Source organism: Aptenodytes patagonicus, chromosome 2, assembly GCF_965638725.1.
Source record: "Aptenodytes patagonicus chromosome 2, bAptPat1.pri.cur, whole genome shotgun sequence".
Taxonomy (NCBI): Eukaryota; Metazoa; Chordata; class Aves; order Sphenisciformes; family Spheniscidae; genus Aptenodytes; species Aptenodytes patagonicus.
Genome location: NC_134950.1, coordinates 145,788,784 through 145,809,235, shown reverse-complemented (window position 1 = coordinate 145,809,235; position 20,452 = coordinate 145,788,784). Strand labels below are relative to the sequence as shown.

At 36.3% G+C, this 20,452-nt stretch overlaps 1 protein-coding gene across 3 annotated transcripts in view; it reads left to right on the top strand.

The window, feature by feature from the left end:
* Positions 1–20,452, top strand: part of ANKIB1 (ankyrin repeat and IBR domain containing 1) — a 102,280-nt gene that overhangs the window by 60,750 nt on the left and 21,078 nt on the right. For all 3 annotated transcript variants that reach the window (XM_076331523.1, XM_076331524.1, XM_076331522.1), the window contains exons 4-9: positions 216–398; positions 8,512–8,629; positions 12,800–13,008; positions 15,317–15,405; positions 17,157–17,301; positions 19,708–19,874. In XM_076331523.1, the coding sequence (XP_076187638.1) occupies positions 216–398; positions 8,512–8,629; positions 12,800–13,008; positions 15,317–15,405; positions 17,157–17,301; positions 19,708–19,874 (911 nt within the window). The remainder of the gene's footprint in view (positions 1–215; positions 399–8,511; positions 8,630–12,799; positions 13,009–15,316; positions 15,406–17,156; positions 17,302–19,707; positions 19,875–20,452) is intronic.

Here is a 20,452-nt window from a genome sequence, read left to right as displayed (position 1 = left end):
TATAGGTATAATTATGTATGAAATCAAACAGTAATTTATTTAATAACAATAGAGGATCATTGTTTCCCAAAGACCATTGCTATTATATTTGTCTCTTCTTTCTGTTTTCCTTGTTCATATTTTTTTTGTTCTCTTCTTAACTGATGTGCCTTTTCGTCAGGGTATTATTAGAGTTGGTAATTAATAACTGTTTACTTTGCCATTTTACTTTTCAGCTTCTAGTAAAACATGGTGGAGATTTGTTTGCAGAAAATGAAAATAAAGATACCCCATGTGACTGTGCAGAGAAACAACACCACAAAGAGCTGGCTCTTAACCTGGAATCTCGAATGGTATTTTCACGTGATCCTGAAGCTGAAAGCATTGAAGCTGAATATGCTGCTTTAGACAAAAAAGAGGTCAGAGAATACTTTAAATTTGGGGTATTTTACACATTTATATTTGTAGCAGTTACATTGTGACAAAATTCTGCAAAGTATTTCAATAGGTACTGTACTTTGTACTGTGTATTTGTAAACCATTTGATTTTAACACAGCTCTATAGCTTTCAAGTTAAGCTCAGAGAACATAACAAATACATTGTCAAAACTAAAGAGAAGTTTTATTCATATACTTAATTGTGTGGACTGTGTTGAAAGTGTTGCAGGCTGTGAGGCTGGAGGAAATACAGTGAGGCCAGTAAGCTGGGAAACTTGCTCTAAAACGTTTTTTACAGATTTTTTTTCTTATGATGCCTTTGTGTCTAAAAATGAGGGCAGGAGAAATTCTGAAAAGGAGAAAATCTGTGGGATAGAATAGGGAAAATGTTCTGGTGGATCTTCCTCGGCTGAGACTGGGTTGAATGTCACCAAAAACCAGCTGAGTAGTGCAGGATTTCAAAACAGTGCATTTACTTTCTTGTTTTATAACATGATGCCTGAAGCTACTGCATACCAGAAGTTGTATGAAAAACAGATAATAACAGGTGTTGTTATTTTGAAGTCAATTTTTGAAAGAGAGAGACAATTCACTGACACAAATTTGCTTGAATTCTGGTATGCCTTACAGAAGACTGTGATTAATAAGGACAATTTGACCAAAAGGATTCTGAGCAAAAGTTCCCTCCCCGATCCATGATCAGATTTTAATTAACTAAAATGCTAAATAAGAATACATAGATAAATTATATGATTCAGTAAACATTATGAAGTAATTCTGTGTAAATTAAAGGACAATAGATTTCCGTATGGCTATTCCCTTCAAAAGTAGCATGGCCTTGCCTTTTACTAGCTTAGCCCACTTATGACCTAATGAGACCTAAAAGAAAATTCATTCAGATTTAGGTATGAGTAGGCTTAGATCACATCAACTGTTTCCCTGAAAAATGCCACGCATGGTCATTTTTATTTGAAAAATGCCACACATGGTCACTTTTATTTGAAAGTAAGAAAGTCTCTGTACTCTTCAATTCATTTCTGACTAATTTTCTTGAATAAATTAAAACATAAACAAGCTTAATTAGATTGTTTATTCCTAGATGAGAGGTTTTGAGATAAGGTTAATATACTTGAATTGTACATTAAAATAACAAATGTAATTAACTCATTTTAGTTTCTCTGAATATTCCCATATAGAGACACCCAAATTGTTGAAAGAGTATAGTTTGAAATTATATTTCCTCTGTTGGCAAAACCACGTTAAAGGACTGCTGCAGCGTCCTGCCATGATTGCAGTTTACCACTCCTTTGGTTGTACAAGTAGAACTATTTGGATGGTTATGCTGTCGACTGAATCATAGCAATGATTTGGCTTAAAAGAAGAAAAAGGCTTAAAGAGTGGTAATATGTAATTGTTTTATTTAACCTGACCAATTTTTATCATGATATTTATACCATAGTTTTGCTGGCATATGCACCAGCACAGCTAAAAGAACAGTGAACTTACAAATCTGGGTGGGGCAAATCAAGAACCACTTGAACAGGCTTTTCAGCAAGAGAAAATAATGTCTCGTGACTGTTTAACGTAGATGCTCAGAGCAAAATCAGCTTAAAGACTTGATAGTTACAAGGGACTTGAGTAAAAGGTAATTACGTGTTGTGGTTTAATCTCAGCCAGCAACTAAGCACCACACAGCCATTCGCTCACTCCCCCCCCCCGGTGGGATGGGGGAGAGAATCAGAAGAGTAAAAGTGACAAAACTTGTGCGTTGAGATAAAGACAGTTTAATAGGTAAAGCAAAAGCCGCGCACGCAAGCAAAGCAAAACCAGGAATTCATTCCCTACTTCCCATGGGCAGGCAGGTGTTCAGCCATCTCCAGGAAAGCAGGGCTCCATCACGTGTAATGGTTACTTGGGAAGACAGTCGCCGTCACTCCGAACGTGCCCCCTTCCTTCTTCTTCCCCCAGCTTTATATGCTGAGCATGACGTCACATGGTATGGGATATCCCTTTGGTCAGTTGGGGTCAGCTGTCCCAGCTGTGTCCCCTCCCAACTTCTTGTGCACCCCCAGCCTGCTCGCTGGTGGGGTGGTGTGAGGGGCAGAAAAGGCCTTGACTCTGTGTCAGCCCTGCTCAGCAGTAACGAAAACATCCCTGTGTTATCAACACTGTTTTCAGCACAAATCCAAAACATAGCCCTATACCAGCTACTATGAAGAAAATTAATTCTATCCCAGCCGAAACCAGCACATTCTGTTAATTCGGGGTCACTTCACTGAGACTGTTAAAAGATACAGTTCTGTTCCTCATTTGACTTGTTTTTAGCAGTTGTTGAGTGTGAGAACTGAAATGCAGGCAGGCCTGCAGACCTAGGTCCATCTGACATACCAGGGCAGCTTTCCCACATATTCTAAAGGTTCACAAGCCGAAAAATGTCACCCTGGAATTTGGTACACCAATTGATGGTCTTGGGGCTTCACGTAGAGCAATTCTGCCTTCATGTGCTCCCTTCTGGGTTTTTTTTCCCCTTTCTTTGTGACTTTTCAGTGGGATAAGTTCTCTAACTTCTTGTGTAATTGTAACAGCACAAGTGCTAGCGCAAGAGAGATGCCCAGAGCGCGTAGCCAGGGGAAGTTCATTTTTCAATCTTAGCCCTCAGAGTGGCCAAAACTAGTTGAAAAAAACCAGCCTTAGAAAGACTAGCACTGGACTGCAATCCAGATGACTACATGTCCTCATCCTCCAGGTCTGTGGACAAATGTCTGGGATCGGCAGAGAAAGCTGCAGGCATGGTGATGCCTCCAGCTGTTACCTCAACGGGGCATGAGAATTGATCCAAAAGCCTTCCCCAGAACAAATATCCTTCAGCAAAATTGCCCCTCAAAGATGGTTCTCTACTTTTTTTCTCTCAATTTCATTTTTAAAAAATATTAAACACTGAGGGAAGCGAGTGTGCAAAATGCTTGTTTAGCATAGTATTTAGATTGTAATTGTTTGGTGATGCCCCTTAACATCCTTCCAAAACAAAAAATTAGTTCATAAAGAATTAAAAAACTTTGGAACACCAAGAAATGCATTTTCAAAGTCATTTCATCTCTTGAATGAAGGTTAGAGGAAAAGATAAAACATTTTAAAACCATGAATAGGATTTCTTCCCAGGCAAAACAGCCAAACAGGCTTAACTCCGGTGTTTATGATATGCACAGTAGTATCTGGAATGATAGTACCCAATACCTCCCCTTCCAGACCTGCCATGTTTACAGCAGAAAATAATCCGCTTTTTCATACAAAGCAAAAGATTTTTGTAGTGCTCTGTGCAGTGTCATTGAATTAAGTGTGTGTATGCAGAGTACTAACAAAGCTTTGTTTCCAATGTTGAGAACCAGTTCGTGTTGTTCTTCATATTGAAATATTACCAAGGAATTATGTGAGTGTTCATGTTTAGAATTGAAACACTTGTAATAGTGGAAAAAATAACTTGCACTTACCTTTCTTTGATTACAGAGGCTTTCAAGCCATTAAGAAATACAGGTTGCTGAGTAGACCCACATTTCAAGTTTGAGAGCCCGACAGCAAAGAGCTGTCCATCTTCCAGCAGTTCAGTTTACTCCTTCCACAAGGGTTTCTGAATAAAATCCATTTCTGTCATGCAGCTACCCAGTCTTTTAAAATCTCATTTTACTACAGTGCTCCCTGAAGCATATTTTTAAAGCAACGTTTCTATTTTACTTTGTTTTTAGTACACCTCAAACATTTTTAGTGATCAAATTAGAGACTGCAGTTAAAGATGGGTAGCAAACAGGCCCTAATAGTTTTGAAACACAAACATGATTCTTAAGTGTGTTTCCACAAAATGCAGTCTGGAAGGAAAACAATGTACCAACACACACATAATCTGTATTTCCCTATGTAAAATGGAAATGCTAAATATTTTAAGAATGGAGTATAAGGTATGACTCTCTTAACACTGTAGTTAGTTGTAGCAAAAGAAGATCCATCTGTGATGTGTGGGCAGTGGAAAGGGTATTAGAAGACAAGCCAGGAGAGTATTTCAGATGACATTCTTTGTCTTGATTCTTTTCTCTTACTTCGTTGATGAGCAATCTCCAAAAAAACCTCTCTCATATAAAATCTAAGTTTATATTCATCTTTTAAATCTAATTGAAGTTACACTAAATAATATCTGTAACTGATTTTTTTTTAAACTGCTTTTATAGATATTGGTTGTTTTATTTGCACAGTCTTTTAATTTGCTGTTTATTCTAGCATATTTCTTTTGGTGATGTATCCCTGGAAGATAACAGGCACCTTCATTTCAATCACATTATGCAATGTTTTAAACTTACATAAGAAACACCTGGGAATGAGCAGTACTTCACAGCAGATCATCCAGAACAGTCTTGGCTCTCAGACTCATGGAAATACTTTGTGCAATAGCAAAGTATATAATTTCTTAGTTCATTTTATATATGTGCCACCGAATACTGTAGAAATACACTGCTAGTGAGTGTATCACAGATTTATTGAGTGTATAGTAATTGGATGGTTTTCTTCAGTTCCAGAATTGATGTCATAAATATATGTATAATGCAAATATCATAAATACAACGAGTTATCTAAAATGATTAAAATGTACTTTATCTCTACAGATAGAGAATGGTTTATTAAGTGAAAGAGAGAAGGGGACTACAGGTAGTTAAGATATATACACATTTATATACATATAGTGCATATACTTGAATGAGTTAAGTGGAGTATAGATAATTTTTTAAATATATGACTCCTTTAACTATAGAACTCCATCCACCCATAAAGGAGGATATTTACATGAAGTATATTTGGCACCATTTAATTATACAGTCGTCACTGTAGCAAAGAGTTACTTTGCCTTTGTCTATTTTAATGGTACTTTAAAAGTGAAGAAAATAATAATAGTTTGAAATGAACTGTTAAAATAATCAGCTTACATATTAAAAGAACTTTCAGGAGAAAAACAATTATGTAATTTATGATATCTAAATATTAGTGGTAAAAAAATGAGAAGAAAATAGTTAAAAAGAAGGGCTCGTGAGAATACAAAAGTCTTGAAATCTGTAGTGAGAAGCTCGCCAATGGATTAAAGTAGTAACTCAAATAGTGTATTCCAAAATCATTATATAGTTAAATGATGCTGATATTGAACAATGCCTTTTTCACAGCAGATATCAATAAAGAGTTCCTCCATAAATGAATATTAAAGGAGGTCTCAGAGCATCATGAGCTGTAATCAAAATCCTTTACAGTATATGGCAGTGCAGAGATAAGTCATCAATGTTTGAAGTAGTTAAAAACAAACCTCTATGATATTACATAAAGGATATACATCCTTATAACTAAAAACTGTCTTCGCAAGTCTCTACAAGACTATGTCTGGTACACATGAACATTTTTAAGGGTTCTCATTGTATAAAGCCTTCACTGGAATTTCCAGATTAAGCTACTTAATAGTGACAGCCTAAAATTTCCTTTCTTTCAGCTTCTTCTGTGGGCTCATATTTTATGAAACAAATGTCTAAAGTTTCAAACACATTCTTAAGAAATATTTCCCTCATTACTTAAAAAGATAAAATTAGGATTCTTAAAAACGGCAGGATCCAAAAATCCCTGCTGGGTTGTGTGGAATGCTCCAGCTGAGATAATATAATAGTCTGTTACTCAAGGGAGATAACTGCCAGTGTTTGACCTAGAACCAATCGGTTAAATATAATTTTGAGCGTATCTGCAGTTCAGGATAAAATACTAGGTCCTAATATATGCATGTATGTTGCAGGTTTAACAGAAAAGACATTTCTTTTTATGATATATGTGGTCTTCAAGAATTGAATACTAGTGTGCTGACAAAGCTACTTGTTTTACAATTGCAATTCAAAATGCAGTTCAGATTCAGTCAAGACGATTTACTCTTTGCTTCCATTTTTTTTCAGAATATTCGTGCAATTATAATCAATCAGGCACCCAGCTGTTTGTATCCCTGTCTCTCTGACATGTTTTTATAAATGATCTCTTTTGTAAGAAATTAAGTAGGTCAGTCAAATTCCAGCATGCTATGAATCAAGTGGCCCAGATTTATTTCAGTGCAAGCCATTAGCGTTCAGATTGTCCTTTACTGAGTCATGAATGATCAGCAATGGAAGGACGTACAGAAACTCCCTGAACTTGGGCAATCAAGATAAAGGTCAGGACACTCACAGTCCATTTCTCTTCTGCTTTTCTTGCTTTTTCAAAAAGGACAAAGACCCAGTGCAGATTCATGGCACCATTACTCTTGCCAATCACAAAGTTTCTAATACCAAGAAGTTCCTGTTTAGATTACTTGACTAGCTTACAGAAGAGGCTCTTGTGGGAGTCAGTTATGGTTTTAGATGCATTTTATGGAGTTTATTGTGGTATCTAGAATGTAGGAAGCATGTTATGTTTTTAGAGTAGGTGTCTCAAAAGAAGAAAATTATTTAGAAGCCCAGGTATCCATTTCTCCCCATCTCTTATACCTTGCTGCTTGTTATCCTCAAAGGGTTATGCGCACAGTAGACTTTTACTTAGATTGTAAACTTCTGAAGACAGAACTAGTCTTTTGCTTCATGTCTATGTATGTATGCATGCATGTGTGCGCATATTAGCTAGCACTGGAGGGTCCTGGACCACGCTCTACATAAAATCAAAATATAGATAGTAAATAATAATGATGTGTGGTCTTAACTGTGGTTATATGTTACCGCTGCTGCTCTGTGTCCTTTCTTCTCCAGATTGGTGAAGACAATTGCCGTTTGGTGGCCAGGTTCCTAATTAGTCCTGAGCACATACCAGTTTTATGTCAAATGCTTTAAATCTTCTGTTAGCTATCCTTTATATAAATAAAACCAGTGCATGTAAGAGTAATTTTTTTTACATACCTTTTCTGTATCTATTCTCTGTACATATCCTCCCACTTGTTTTTCTCTTTCTACCTTTTGGGCATTTTCCCTGTGCAACACTAACAAATATATTATTTGCTGTCATGTTCTTCCTTTCTTAGTTTTAAAAAGGAGTCTGCAATACATGTGTATGCATCTCCAGTATCTTGGTTGGAGCTAATTCGGAATCCTGAAATTATTGCCTTTTTGTTTTTCTAATTTGACCTTTTTTTAACGCTGTAATAAGGGGATGGAGCTCCAGACCAGGAAGGCAGCTGGATGATCTGCTCTGACTGTGTAGGACTATCAGAGTTGGCCACTGTTTCTCAAAGAGAGTTTTGACATCTTCATGTACAATGAATCCTCAACCTTGGAGATACTCAAAAGCCATCCAGACACGGTCCTGGGCAGCTGGCTCTAGGTGACCCTGCTTGAGCAGGAGGGTTGGACCAAATGACATCCGCAGGTCCCTTCCAACCTCAACCATTCTGTGTTTCTGTGAACCTCTAACTGCACGTCTCTTCTATCCTATTCATGACTGACTTCTCCATTTCTGTGAGGGTTGATACTGCCCCAGAAGACCTATTCCTGATTCTGTTCACAAATGTATCCCTTCTCACTATCTAATGTCTCAATGTATCCTCCTCCAGATCAATTCAAAGTTAATAGGTCTCAAGTAATGTATAAAGTTAGTGTCAGAGGATCTATATGCAATGTATGTTAACCTGTCCTTTCTGTTGGTCTCCCCTGAAATCCTTAGCTCAAATCTAGTCATGCATTCTCATACCCATGCCACAATATTTGAGGTTTAATCACTTCAAAATTCAGCGGGATTCTGTGAAAATCTAGCTTTTTTTGAGAGAGAGTCAATGTTAGCTCATCATTTGAACATGGCCTCCAACTATAATGGAGAACTCTAGAGATACTGTCTTTTAGATTTTGGAATGTACAAAGATCATACTATAAATACTGTAAAATGACAGCGTTTCCATATAACTTTGCGTGGTCATTGGTCTGCGCAATGAATAAATTTTGTCACATATTACCTTACAGTTGAGATGACGATCAGTAAAAGTGCTTTGAATGTTTTCATTTTAATATGGAACTAGAGACGTAACTGGAAAATACTGCTAGACATAAATTGTCTGTCGTCTTCTTCTCAAAGCCATATGAGGGCCTAAGACTCCAGGACCTGCGAAGGCTTAAGGATATGCTGATCGTGGAATCTGCTGACATGCTCCAAGCCCCGCTCTTTACTGCAGAAGCTCTACTTCGGGCACATGGTAATCCAAAACCTTAAAGACTAAAGAAACTGTTTTCAGCAAAACCAAAATTGCAGTTGTATGTTTACTTTTTGTTTCCAAGTAGAAGAGAAGTAGCAGTTAATCAAATACCAGGAAACAGTTCACACAGTACTTCAGAAAGAAGTACAGCTGCAGTATGTCAAAAAGCATTGAGGCAGACAGGGAAGCTGACAGGAAAGTGATTCAAACTAGGAATTATAATGGAAGACATTTTAACTTAAACAGTGTGGAGAAACAGAGCTTTCCTGTTTTAGTGGGAGACACAGAAGTAGAACTTTCATGGTTTTATATGTCAAAAAAGTCAAATTCATTGTACCTATTTTTGTCAGACCATTGGTTTTCTGCCACTATACATTTGTGTATGAAACTGGATCAAAATTTATTTATTTATTTATTTATTGTTGCGATAAAAGCAGTCTGACCATTGTAATAAATGGTTGGAAATTGCCTTGGGGTTTAAAGCATATGAGTGTATGTCGTTCGAAGGATTTTTATAGTTACTCTTTTAATACAGGGTATACTTTTCTGTGTGTATATCTGTAACTAGTTTAATTTCACTGAAATCAGTCTGCGCTCTTGTCGTGTAATGTAAACTGGGGTTGTCAGAATGGGGATATACTGAATTCGGTGTGTTCGCTCCAGACAAAAGTATCTCTCTGAAACTCAGTGGAAGCTTTAGGCTTTGATCAGCTATTCAAAACTTATGCTTACTGAAGCTTCTGCATTGTTACTATATGCCAGAGGAACTACTCAGGCAGTTAATGGTTTGCATGCTCGTCACCGTATTGCTGGATTAAGCTTTCATACGCTATTTTTGTGGGCTCCTTGTGAGAATGAAAGGGAGAGGGAAAAGTGAAATAGGAAAATATTATTCTAAACCCAGAACATTTGGCAGACTTTCTTGAGGAGGTATGGTACCTGAAACTCATCTCTTACATTATTTTCAATAGGTGGTTGTCGTGGTTTAACCTCAGTCGGCAACTGAGCACCACACAGCCGCTCGCTCACTCCCCCCCACCCGGTGGGATAGGGGAGAGAATTGGAAGAGCAGAAGTGAGAAAAACTTGTGGGTTGAGATAAAAACAGTTTAATAATTGAAATAAAATGATAATAATAATAATAATAATATGATAATAATAATACACAAAGCAAGTGATGCAGAGTACAGTTGCTCACCACCCACCGACCGATGCCCAGCCAGTCCCCGAGCAGCGGCCCCCCCGGCCAGCTTTCCCCAGTTTATGTACTGAGCATGACGCCACATGGTATGGAATGTCCCTTTGGCCAGTTTGGCTGTGCCCCCTCCCAGCTTCTTGTGCACCTCCAGCCTTCTCAGTCGGTAGAGCATGGGAAGCTGAAAAGTCCTTGGCTAGTGTAAGCACTACGTAGCAACAACTAAAACATGGGTGTGTTATCAACATTGTTCTCACCCTAAATCCCAAACACAGCACTGTACCAGCTACTAGGAAGGAAATTAACTCTATCCCTGCTGAAACCAGGACAGTGGTATTTGTGTTCCTTTTAACATTGAATTAAGTCAACATGAACTTGTGCCAGTCTGATGATATTTAAGGCACGGTCTTTGCATATACATTTTTTTAACGTTGATTATTTGTTTAATTCTTATAATTCTCAGAATACTCTCATTAAGGCTAAATATTACTAAATATGAGACTAAGTGGGTAGGCAGATTCTGTAACCTGTGCAGATATTCTGAAGAAGATGATGATGGCAATACTGTTCAAACTCTCAGTACAGTCCATAATAAGTCCAAAAGCACTGAGGTTGATGTAAACTGTGGAGAAATGTCTGCCAGCATCTAGCAAGCAGGAATTGAAAGTTGAGAAGAAATCAGTCTGTGTAGGAAAGGTCATTCTACTGATGTTGCCTTAGTGATGTAGCAGTAACTTAATGCAATCGGCCAGTGCGGAGAAAGAAGCACAGACAATTTGCAAGTCATGAGAAAGTCAACTATTTTGCCTGTAGCTGTAGTCATATGCTGGAAATTATTCAAACAGAATTTATTTTATTTGAAATGAAGACATAGAATTGATTCAGCCTAGTAAAGGGAATAACTGAACTATTTACAAAGGCTTAGACAATTGGGAAACATCAAATATGCCAAACTGTAATGTTTTTGCATTTAATCTTGAAATCCATAAAAGAATAATATGAAATCTTAACTTAATTCACACTTAATGTGTGAAAAGCATGTTTTAAATTCTTGGAAAGATCATTCTTACGTACTACTTTTAATAGTTTACGGACACGTAGTATTTAATCCAACAAACTGCTTTCTTTTATCGTATAACTATATCAATTTACTGACACAGGCTGTAGGAGTTAAGAGTGTATTTTTCTTTTTCTTTTTTTTTAATTAAGAGACAGAAGTATGTAGAGTTAGAGCCAAGCTAAAAAAAAGTTATTATGGCAGTCATGAAAATAAATAACTTTACAGTTTTTCTACAAGTGTTTTTTCAACATTGTTCCTGTTTCTCTTCTAGTTCATTATACAGCAGTTGATTTTAGGATAAAAGGGAGGCAATTCAGCAAATATAACTACCTCATATTTTACTAGAACTCATAAGTTAGTAAAGAGGACACAGTGGAATCCATTTAGTAGCATGTCTTAACCCTGGGTAATTTTAAAGATACAGTACAAACAAAGGAACTCAAGAAAACTTTTAGCAAATTTTACCTCTATCTTAGCATCAGTCAGCTCCCCTCTGAAAAATTATAAGCTCAGGGTAATTTGAAAAATGCTAATAAAATTTGTAATTTTTGAAGTGTAAATATGTTAAGGGTCCATGTCTTTAAACAAATGAAATTAAACTAACCCATGATATGTTTTAGCTTAGACAAGTAAGCACCTGTCTTAGGTGCTCATCTCCAGCTCAACAGGCTTTTTTTTCATATTAGGAGGGAGCAGATTTTAGTATGATAGCAATCATTATTTGACAGGGGCAATATTTTTACTAAGTTCAGTGCTTAGAACATGTATCTTCTTTTTCCAGCATTAATACAGTATAGGAATACTATTTATCTTTTTCTTATAAAATCTAAAATTCAATGAAAATAACACAGACCTTTTGGTTAATAACACTGAGTTTCCAGTGGGAGTACCTAAAATAAAAAAAAAACCTTTAAAATATTTATTTAAAGCGATAGGAAAAAATTGGGAAATTTATCTTTTCTTCTGAAATTCTAGTTCATCTGATCTGTGCATAGTGCTGATGATTTTAGATTCAGGTCCATATAGGAATTTGATAGATTTATATTTAAATGGGAACTTTTAAGCATTTTTAATAGAAAAAAACACTATTCTTAAGAAATCTTTAGTATTACTTTTAGGAATCAGAAACAGAAAACATTTCAAACAATGATTAAGAAAGATTTGATTTAGTTTTAAGATCTTCATACATCATAAAATTTGTTTCACTAGTTCTTTTTTGTATATAAATGGGCAATGTTAATTATGAATAAAAATAAAGCATTCAGTAACAATTATAGAATAAAAATGTAGTAAGAATATATGAAATATTTTTTGCAGTCAGGTGGGGTTTTTTTCTTTTTTTTCCCCAGAAATACATCACTCATATGCCTATATAAAGACTGGTAGCTCATTAGGTCACAAATCTTTTTGTAATCCAGTTGTATCTTAGTCTTCTTCCTTCATTTGTAGCACTTGGCTTCATCTTCTTAAAAAACCACAATAGATAAAAGTGAATCCATATTGAACAATTACTTTTTTCATGGAAAGGGAAAATATTGAAAATTCTGTGGTGCAAGGGCTGTTACATTTTGATCTGTCTTTGCAAGTCACTGCAGTTCTGGTTTCTGATTGAGTCTCCTAGCTACTACAATTGCTGTAAATAAATAATAAAAATAATTTTATTTAAGACTGATATTACAGGGAAAGAAGATGCTTGCGATGCAATTATTTACATAAATACATTCCATTATGTATTATCTTGGAATGTGTTCTGTAAAATTTAATGTCTAAAGTTCCATTCACTTACACTTTATCATATTTATTTCTTTCTAAATTTTTTAGCTTAGTGTTTATATATTCTTTTGAGGGTGCAGTTACAAAACACATTTTAAACATTGTCACCTGCATAATTTCCTGTATCTGTATATTTATTGAAGACTGGGACAGGGAGAAGTTACTTGAAGCATGGATGTCAAATCCGGAGAACTGCTGCCAGCGTTCAGGGGTTCAGATGCCAACTCCCCCTCCAAGTGGATACAACGCGTGGGATACGCTCCCTTCTCCACGAACTCCACGCACTACTCGCTCTTCTGTAACTTCCCCTGATGAAATCAGCCCCTCACCAGGAGACATTGAGACAGCTGTGGTAAGTTTATAAATAGATCTGAAACTACCGGGGCAAAAGAGCTTATTTCCAAACATAGCACACCTACATGGACAGGAGAACTGCGTTGTCATCTCATTCTGAAAATAAGTTTGTAAAGGTGTAAAGTATTTCTCTTTCCAAAAGTGGTGAACAGAGAAGTTGACACCTTAAACATTCTATATAATAACACAATCAAGCATCTAGCTAATGTAAAGCACTCTGTTTTCACATTGGCTGTCACTCACAAAGTAGCATTTTAGCCAGCTACAGTCACATCAGTGCATTTGGCTCTTTTGAGCTTCTCTTCTCATCTCATACTTATCAAGATGTTCACTTTCATTGTATCCATTTCCCTGAATGTACTCAATGCTGTGAACCCTGCCTTTTGAAAATTTTTTCTTTAGAAAACAAAATTCTCTTTGTCTGCATTTTGAAATGTCAGCCCACTAGTGTACTGTAAGCTTATAATTACTTTTACTATGTGTGGGCTGCTTCAAGCAGTTTACAAGGCTATTGCAAATTTGAAATATGAAAGCGCCTTTCATTAAAATCAGTGTGGTTCTTTTGGAAGACAGAGTTCTCTTTTTAATAATCCGCAGCTGCGGCATTATAAAACTTTTGCTCCATGACCTAAGCATTTTTCTAGAATATTATATGCAGTCTTGCAAATGGATACTCCCTAGATCTCGTATTAAAATTAAGATTTTGCATTCCTGCATAGAAATCTTTCATTTCTTTAATTGTAAAATGCTGAAGAAGAAGCTATATAGAAGGAATAATGGTTTTGTACATTTGTTTACATTAGAAGTTCAATATTGTCTGGGAATATTTCCTAATTAAAATGTGTAATGAAAGATTACATGTCTTCAGTTTTACATTGTGTGTTTTGTTTTTCATTGATGGTCCATAAGCCAGGAATGCAGGTTTGGATAACTATTGCACTTCTAGGTCTAGTGTATCTAAATCCAAATCCAGAGTTACACGTTTAGTATTCCTGCTTGTTTAAAAATCTTATAAAGAGCTATCAAAATAATATTTTCAAAATGTTGTTTATTAAATAATACATATTTTTCTGAAGTCTCTCATTTTGGCAGGAAAATGAAAACTAAAAGGAATAAGTAAAATAAAACCACAAGCTATAAATCTCCTTTTCAGATTCTGCATTTACATCATATCTTATAATGAAAACTGTTCCAGTAAATGTTCTGTACTTGATATTTTGAACTCAGGGCTTAATGAAATTCCTTATTTTAAAGTTACATTTTAAACAAAATTGAAAACTCATATAAATTTAATAGTGAACATTTTTGATGCATTGTCAGCTTCTAAAATATTTAATATTGGCAAGACAATAAGGTGAAATGACTGAAACAACAATAAATGCCTTCACTGAGTTTTGCACTTTAAAGGCCGACTTGGTTTGGTTTGGTTTGGTTTGGTTTTGGCTGTAACACAAGTGCTTTTAAAAAGTGGCATACCATAGGCTAACTTTTTGAAAATGTCCTATGTGTGTATAATATCTAATGTATTGAAAGTTGAAGTAATTGAAAGTTAAATTTTCACGGAATCTTTGTTCTAATGGAAAGAAAAATCCGTTCGTACTCCTTGAAGAACATGAATATTTATTTTCATGCCTAACCACAAGCAATGAGTAGTTTCATCCCTATGCTTTAAATGTTTTCAGATTAAGGGTCTCAATACTCAACGTTATTTTTTCTATAATACCTAGTTGTATAAAATTCAGCAGTGGTATCTTCTGTTGGAATATTTGTAGCTTAACTTATTCTTTATTTTGATAGAAAGCCTCAAAGTACTTTAAAAAAATAGTATTTAGGTAGATTATTACATAAAATAGTTGCTGCTGTTGCACAACCAAATTGCTTCGCCTTGATTTGGACCTGTTTGTGTGGGATGCTAAACATTTCCTGTAGCCTCTGTCATCTCCAAACTACCATTTCTGGCTGCTTGTGAAGGTGATGAAAAATTCAGGTCCGTTTTGTCCCTAGAACTCTTAACTCCGAGGTCCCAGCGTTCTGCAGGGTGAAGCACTTACTGAGCTGGAGGACATGACAGAAGGCATCCCAAAATGTGCTGTTTGGATAGGGAGGTATAGAAAGAGAGATACCTAATCTTTCCCATATCTATTTCTATAGCTTAAATAACTTTTTTTCTGGTTACAGTTAGATTTTTTTCCCCTACTGGGCACTTCTTTAAATTTTTGCTGAGATTTTCCAACGTAATGTGTCCTGCTAACAATATGAAAGGCTTTAGGGCATTTCTTAATCAGAAGTATTTTTTTCATCTACAGTGTGACATTTGTATGTGTAATATTTCTGTGTTTGAAGACCCAGTGGATATGCCTTGTGGACATGACTTCTGCAGAGCATGCTGGGAGGCGTGAGTATATGTACTTTTCTCTCTTTATGAGAAACTTTTATACTTGCCGTTTTGAAGAGGAAAGGACAGAGACCATAAACAGCTAATGTTAAAAGTACTGTTTGGGTTTCAAAGAGTTGCTGGTTTGACCCTATCGAATATTTAAGTTGTCACTCAAAGTGGCCATCAACTGTTTTAGACTTACATGTTTTGGTCCTGATTCAGCAAAACTCTTAAGCAAATGTTTCAAGCCTGTGTGTAAATAGATGAGCCTACTCTCTTGATTCACTCAGTGTGTGTGTGGTGTTGGCAGCGTTGGGGTTTACACTTTCTAAATTAAGCACGTGCTTAATTCCATCTCTTAGTTTAGCACACTAACCTTAGGCATCGTAAATCCATTTCCAGTCAGAAAAGCAATTAAAATGCTTTCTTATGTTTAGGCTTAATAACTGAGGAGTAGATTTAGCTTAAAAGTTCTATTAGTGTAATGCTTTTATTACTACATAATTTTTTTTAAAGTCAAAATAGTCATGCTAGTAAAAACCTCAGACATAGATAATTACGCTAGTATAAATATTCATCGCACTTCCCAGGAATAATTATATCTGTATGCAGTGCCTTTGTATTCGTCTTTGTCCCCATTCAGGAGATTGTACTACTTGAACTGTACCACTATAGTGTCCTGTTATAGTGTCATATCAGCACAGCTAGTCCTACTGCAGATCAGCCCAATTTATATGAACCCATCCCTCCTATGTTAAGGAAGAGCACTTTCTCTTCCATATGAGCATCTAGAAGGCAATTCTTTTCAGTGGCAAGAAAATTAATGGTCATGCTTCTGTTGTCTTGCAAATTGTTATGCAGCGATGTAGAAGTTACCAAGAGATCACTGGCTTGACATGGTGCTTCTAATTTGGGTGCTGGACTATGTGTACTGCGATTTGTGCATGCACTCAGAGCTACAGTTCAATGTCAAGCAAGTGTTGGCGGTGGCACATCTAGGGTGGGATTCATCTTTCCGAGCCAGTCATTTCTAAGTTACTCGGAGCATAGCCAGGACTAAGTTATCCCATTCTAAGATATGAATCTAAGATGGGATGAATTGGCAAGTCTCTCTACCTTAACTATTAAAGGATCCCAGGTGACTAACTTAGAATATCTGCCTGTCCTTTAGATGATTAAAGTTAGATGAGATGAGTATCATCCTTGATGTCAGATTAATAAATAAGTAACAGCTTTTAAACTAAGCAACCTTGCACACTGAGTTAAAGTCCAGCTTTCAACAGATTTCTGAGCTCGTTCTGTTTTGCATTCTAGAGCTTAGGGACTATAAAGGTCTCCATTTAGAAATTTGTTTCCAAGAGCAGACCTATTTTGACTAGCACAGTTGTAAAAATTAATTGCATATCAAATTAATGATTTCCTAGATTAATTACACTTAACGTGTTCCATTCCTGATTTAAGTTAGAAGTAATGCTCAGTTTAATTAAACATTGCATAGCTGTCTGATAAATGGCGAGGATGGAAACCACAAACACGTAGGGCTAAGTGTAGCTGATGGTGCTCACTTTTGAACCATGACAGTGTTCTTTTATTTTTTTTTAATTAAGCTGTTCATCAAATCTGTAGCCCTTTTGAGCAGAAGGGGATACTTCCTATTCTTTGTTTAAAAATTGATTAATGTGAATATCTGTGAACCTAGTATAAAGTATTCAGCAGCCTTTTAATTTTTACTTTTTATTCACAAATACTGACTGACAAAATTCTGGCAGATTTTTGAATCTGAAAATTCAGGAGGGTGAAGCTCACAACATTTTTTGCCCAGCATATGATTGTTTCCAGCTTGTGCCTGTAGACATCATAGAAAGTGTGGTTTCCAAGGAGATGGACAAAAGATACCTTCAATTTGACATTAAGGTAAATTATCAGTCTGTTCCTGTACTCTTGAACTGTATTGAATTTTATAAAAAATAACTTGCAACTTCTATGTGAAATGCTGCAATATGTCTGTAACTTTCCAAGTAGAAATTCATAAATTAATATATACACTGAATTATTAGCTGTCTTATATGCCATAATATCAATGTTTGATATACCACTGAGAAAAAGGAAACAACAGTATATTTATTCCTTAAGCACAAATTCAGTACTTCCATAATGTGTAACCTAATGCAGTATTAATAAAATTATTTGATCAAACTAATGTTCATAACAGGTGATATAAAGCTTTTAATCAGCCAGACTTGTTTGTATTGGCAATCTAAAATTTTTGATTATTTTTTGATTAAATAATTAATAAATAAAATAATTGGATTATTTTTATTACCAAGAGACTGTTTACATTCAGAAATAGTACCTGTTTCCATTTTAAAAATTTATTAGTACAAGTGAATTACTTAAATTTTTTTCCATCCAATGCTTGATATGATTGCTGTATGTAGGAAATTAAGTAGGAAAACCTTGATTTTGTTTTCCTGTTTGATTTTTTGTGTGTGTTTATTTCCATTATTGCAACATGGTTTTAAAAGCAATCTTTTAATTCACCTTTTTTCTTTTATACTAGTGTAGTAATCATAGAATCATAGAATCATTGAGGTTGGAAAAGACCTCTAAGATCATCGAGTCCAACCGTCAACCGAACACCACCATGCCCACTAAACCATGTCCCTAAGTGCCTCATCTACATGTCTTTTAAATACCTCCAGGGATGGGGACTCAACCACTTCCCTGGGCAGCCTGTCCCAATGTTTAACCACTCTTTCAGTAAAGACATTTTTCCTCACATCCAATCTAAACCTCCCCTGGCGCAACTTGAGGCCATTTCCTCTCGTCCTATCGCTTGTTACTTGGGAGAAGAGACCGACACCCACCTCGCTACAACCTCCTTTCAGGTAGTTGTAGAGAGCGATGAGGTCTCCCCTCAGCCTCCTTTTCTCCAGGCTAAACAACCCCAGTTCCCTAATGAACTAGTCTTTGAGATAATGTGCTACTTTATCAGTGGTGGCAGGGCAGAAGAAATAGAAATATTTGTTTGTTTACAATAGAATACTTTCTCTGTGTGACAAGTGTCTCTAATACACAGTAACAGTCTCTTACACAGTAAGATGCAAATTAAATGACCGGATCTGATTAATCTTTTACATCTTCATATTTCAAGTGGCTGGTGATCAGCATAGGTTTGAAGCAAAGTAGTGAAAGTTCCTTTTTGCTCCTCATATATTAGATGTAAGTTTTACAAAAGAAGACCTGCTACATTAACTAAAAAAAGATTGGAGATAAATTCCTGAGTTAGTCTAGTTCTGATTTCAAGTTTATTGCGGGTGGGATATATTGTGAAGTGTGGCCAGCAGGTCGAGGGAGGTGATTCTGCCCCTCTACTCTGCTCTGGGGAGACCCCACCTGGAGTACTGCGTCCAGCTTGGAGCCCTCAGCAGAAGAAAGACGTGTATCTGTTGGAGCAGGTCCAGAGGAGGGCCACAAAAATGATCAGGGGGATGGAACACCTCTCCTATGAAGAAAGGCTGAGAGAGTTGGGGTTGTTCAGCCTCGAGAAGAGAAGGCTTCGGGGAGACCTTATTGCAGCCCATCAGTACTTAAAGGGGGCTTATAAAAAAGATGGCGGCAAACTTTTTAGCAGGGCCTGTTGCGACAGGACAAGGGGGAATGGCTTTAAACTAAAGGGGGGTAGATTTAGACTAGATCTAAGGAAGAAATGTTTTATGCTGAGGGTGGTGAAACACTGGCACAGGTTGCCCAGAGAGGTGGTGGATGCCCCATCCCTGGAAACATTCCAGGTCAGGTTGGACGGGGCTCTGAGCAGCCTGATGTAGTTGAAGATGCCCCTGCCCACGGCAGGGGGGTTGGACTAGATGACCTTTAGAGGTCCCTTCCAACCCAAACTATTCTATGATTCTATGATTTTTGTTTTAATCAATAAGGTTTTAATTCTTTTCAGCTACAAAAGTCAGTTCTGTTAATGAGTGTATTGCCAGTGCATATGTAGTAGAAGTTTACAGTAAGCCATATCACAAAGGAATTGACTTGCACACATTGAACATTTTGTTTGGGATGTAAGTCATTTGCATCTTAGCATGTCTGGAGCACTGTTGTTATTAAAAAAAAAAAAACAACAACCATTTTTAAGGTGGAGATTAAATTATTCCCTTTTTATAACTATTTTTAAAAGCCTATCAAAGTAGCTACAAGATTGTTCTTATGCTTTTGGCTTTGTTCCTTCAAAGGAAGATTATGAATACAGATTGTTTTGTATCAATGATGAAATCTGATCTTATGTGGTAAAATATTTTCCTTTTTTCCCCCCAGGCCTTTGTTGAAAATAATCCTGCTATTAAATGGTGTCCTATACCAGGCTGTGAAAGAGCAGTAAGGCTAACGAGACAAGGATCAAATTCAACAGGATCAGATACACTTAGCTTCCCTATGCTAAAAGCCCCTGCTGTAGATTGTGGAAAAGGACATCTTTTCTGCTGGTTAGTACTAGAAACTTATCTATATCTACATAAACTCACAGTCGTTGCTATTCCAGGGATTAATTAAAAAGTCCCACTTAGCACCAAGCGTGCAACAAAAGTTTGTATGGGATGGTGTATGACTGTACTATGCTGTATCTATGCACTAAATAACCTCATGTACACAAATATTTTAGTATTTTGGGGCACAGCAAAGGTTTATAATACTGTCTCACTCATTATTGGCTCTGTTAGATGCAAAACAGAGGTATGGAGTGTTGTGATGTTCTGTTCTGAGGGGACAGAGGAGAAGTGGGATATTGGTGGAGGGATTTTTGAGTCTGCTCTGGATAGTTGTAGTATAATTGAAACATGGCACATTCTGAATTGTAGCACAGAAAATCAGCAATTTTTAGCTCTTTCTGAATTTTGGTAGAATCACATCAAATAAGCTGGAGTTTAAACAGGACTATGAAGGACCTTTTGCTTCATACATAGCTATTCTGTTTGCAGGTTCACTCCAATCCTTGTTTCTCTTTAGGATCAGCACTTTTTCTTTATGTTATCTTCTGTTGAGTCTTAAGATGAATACAAGCTCG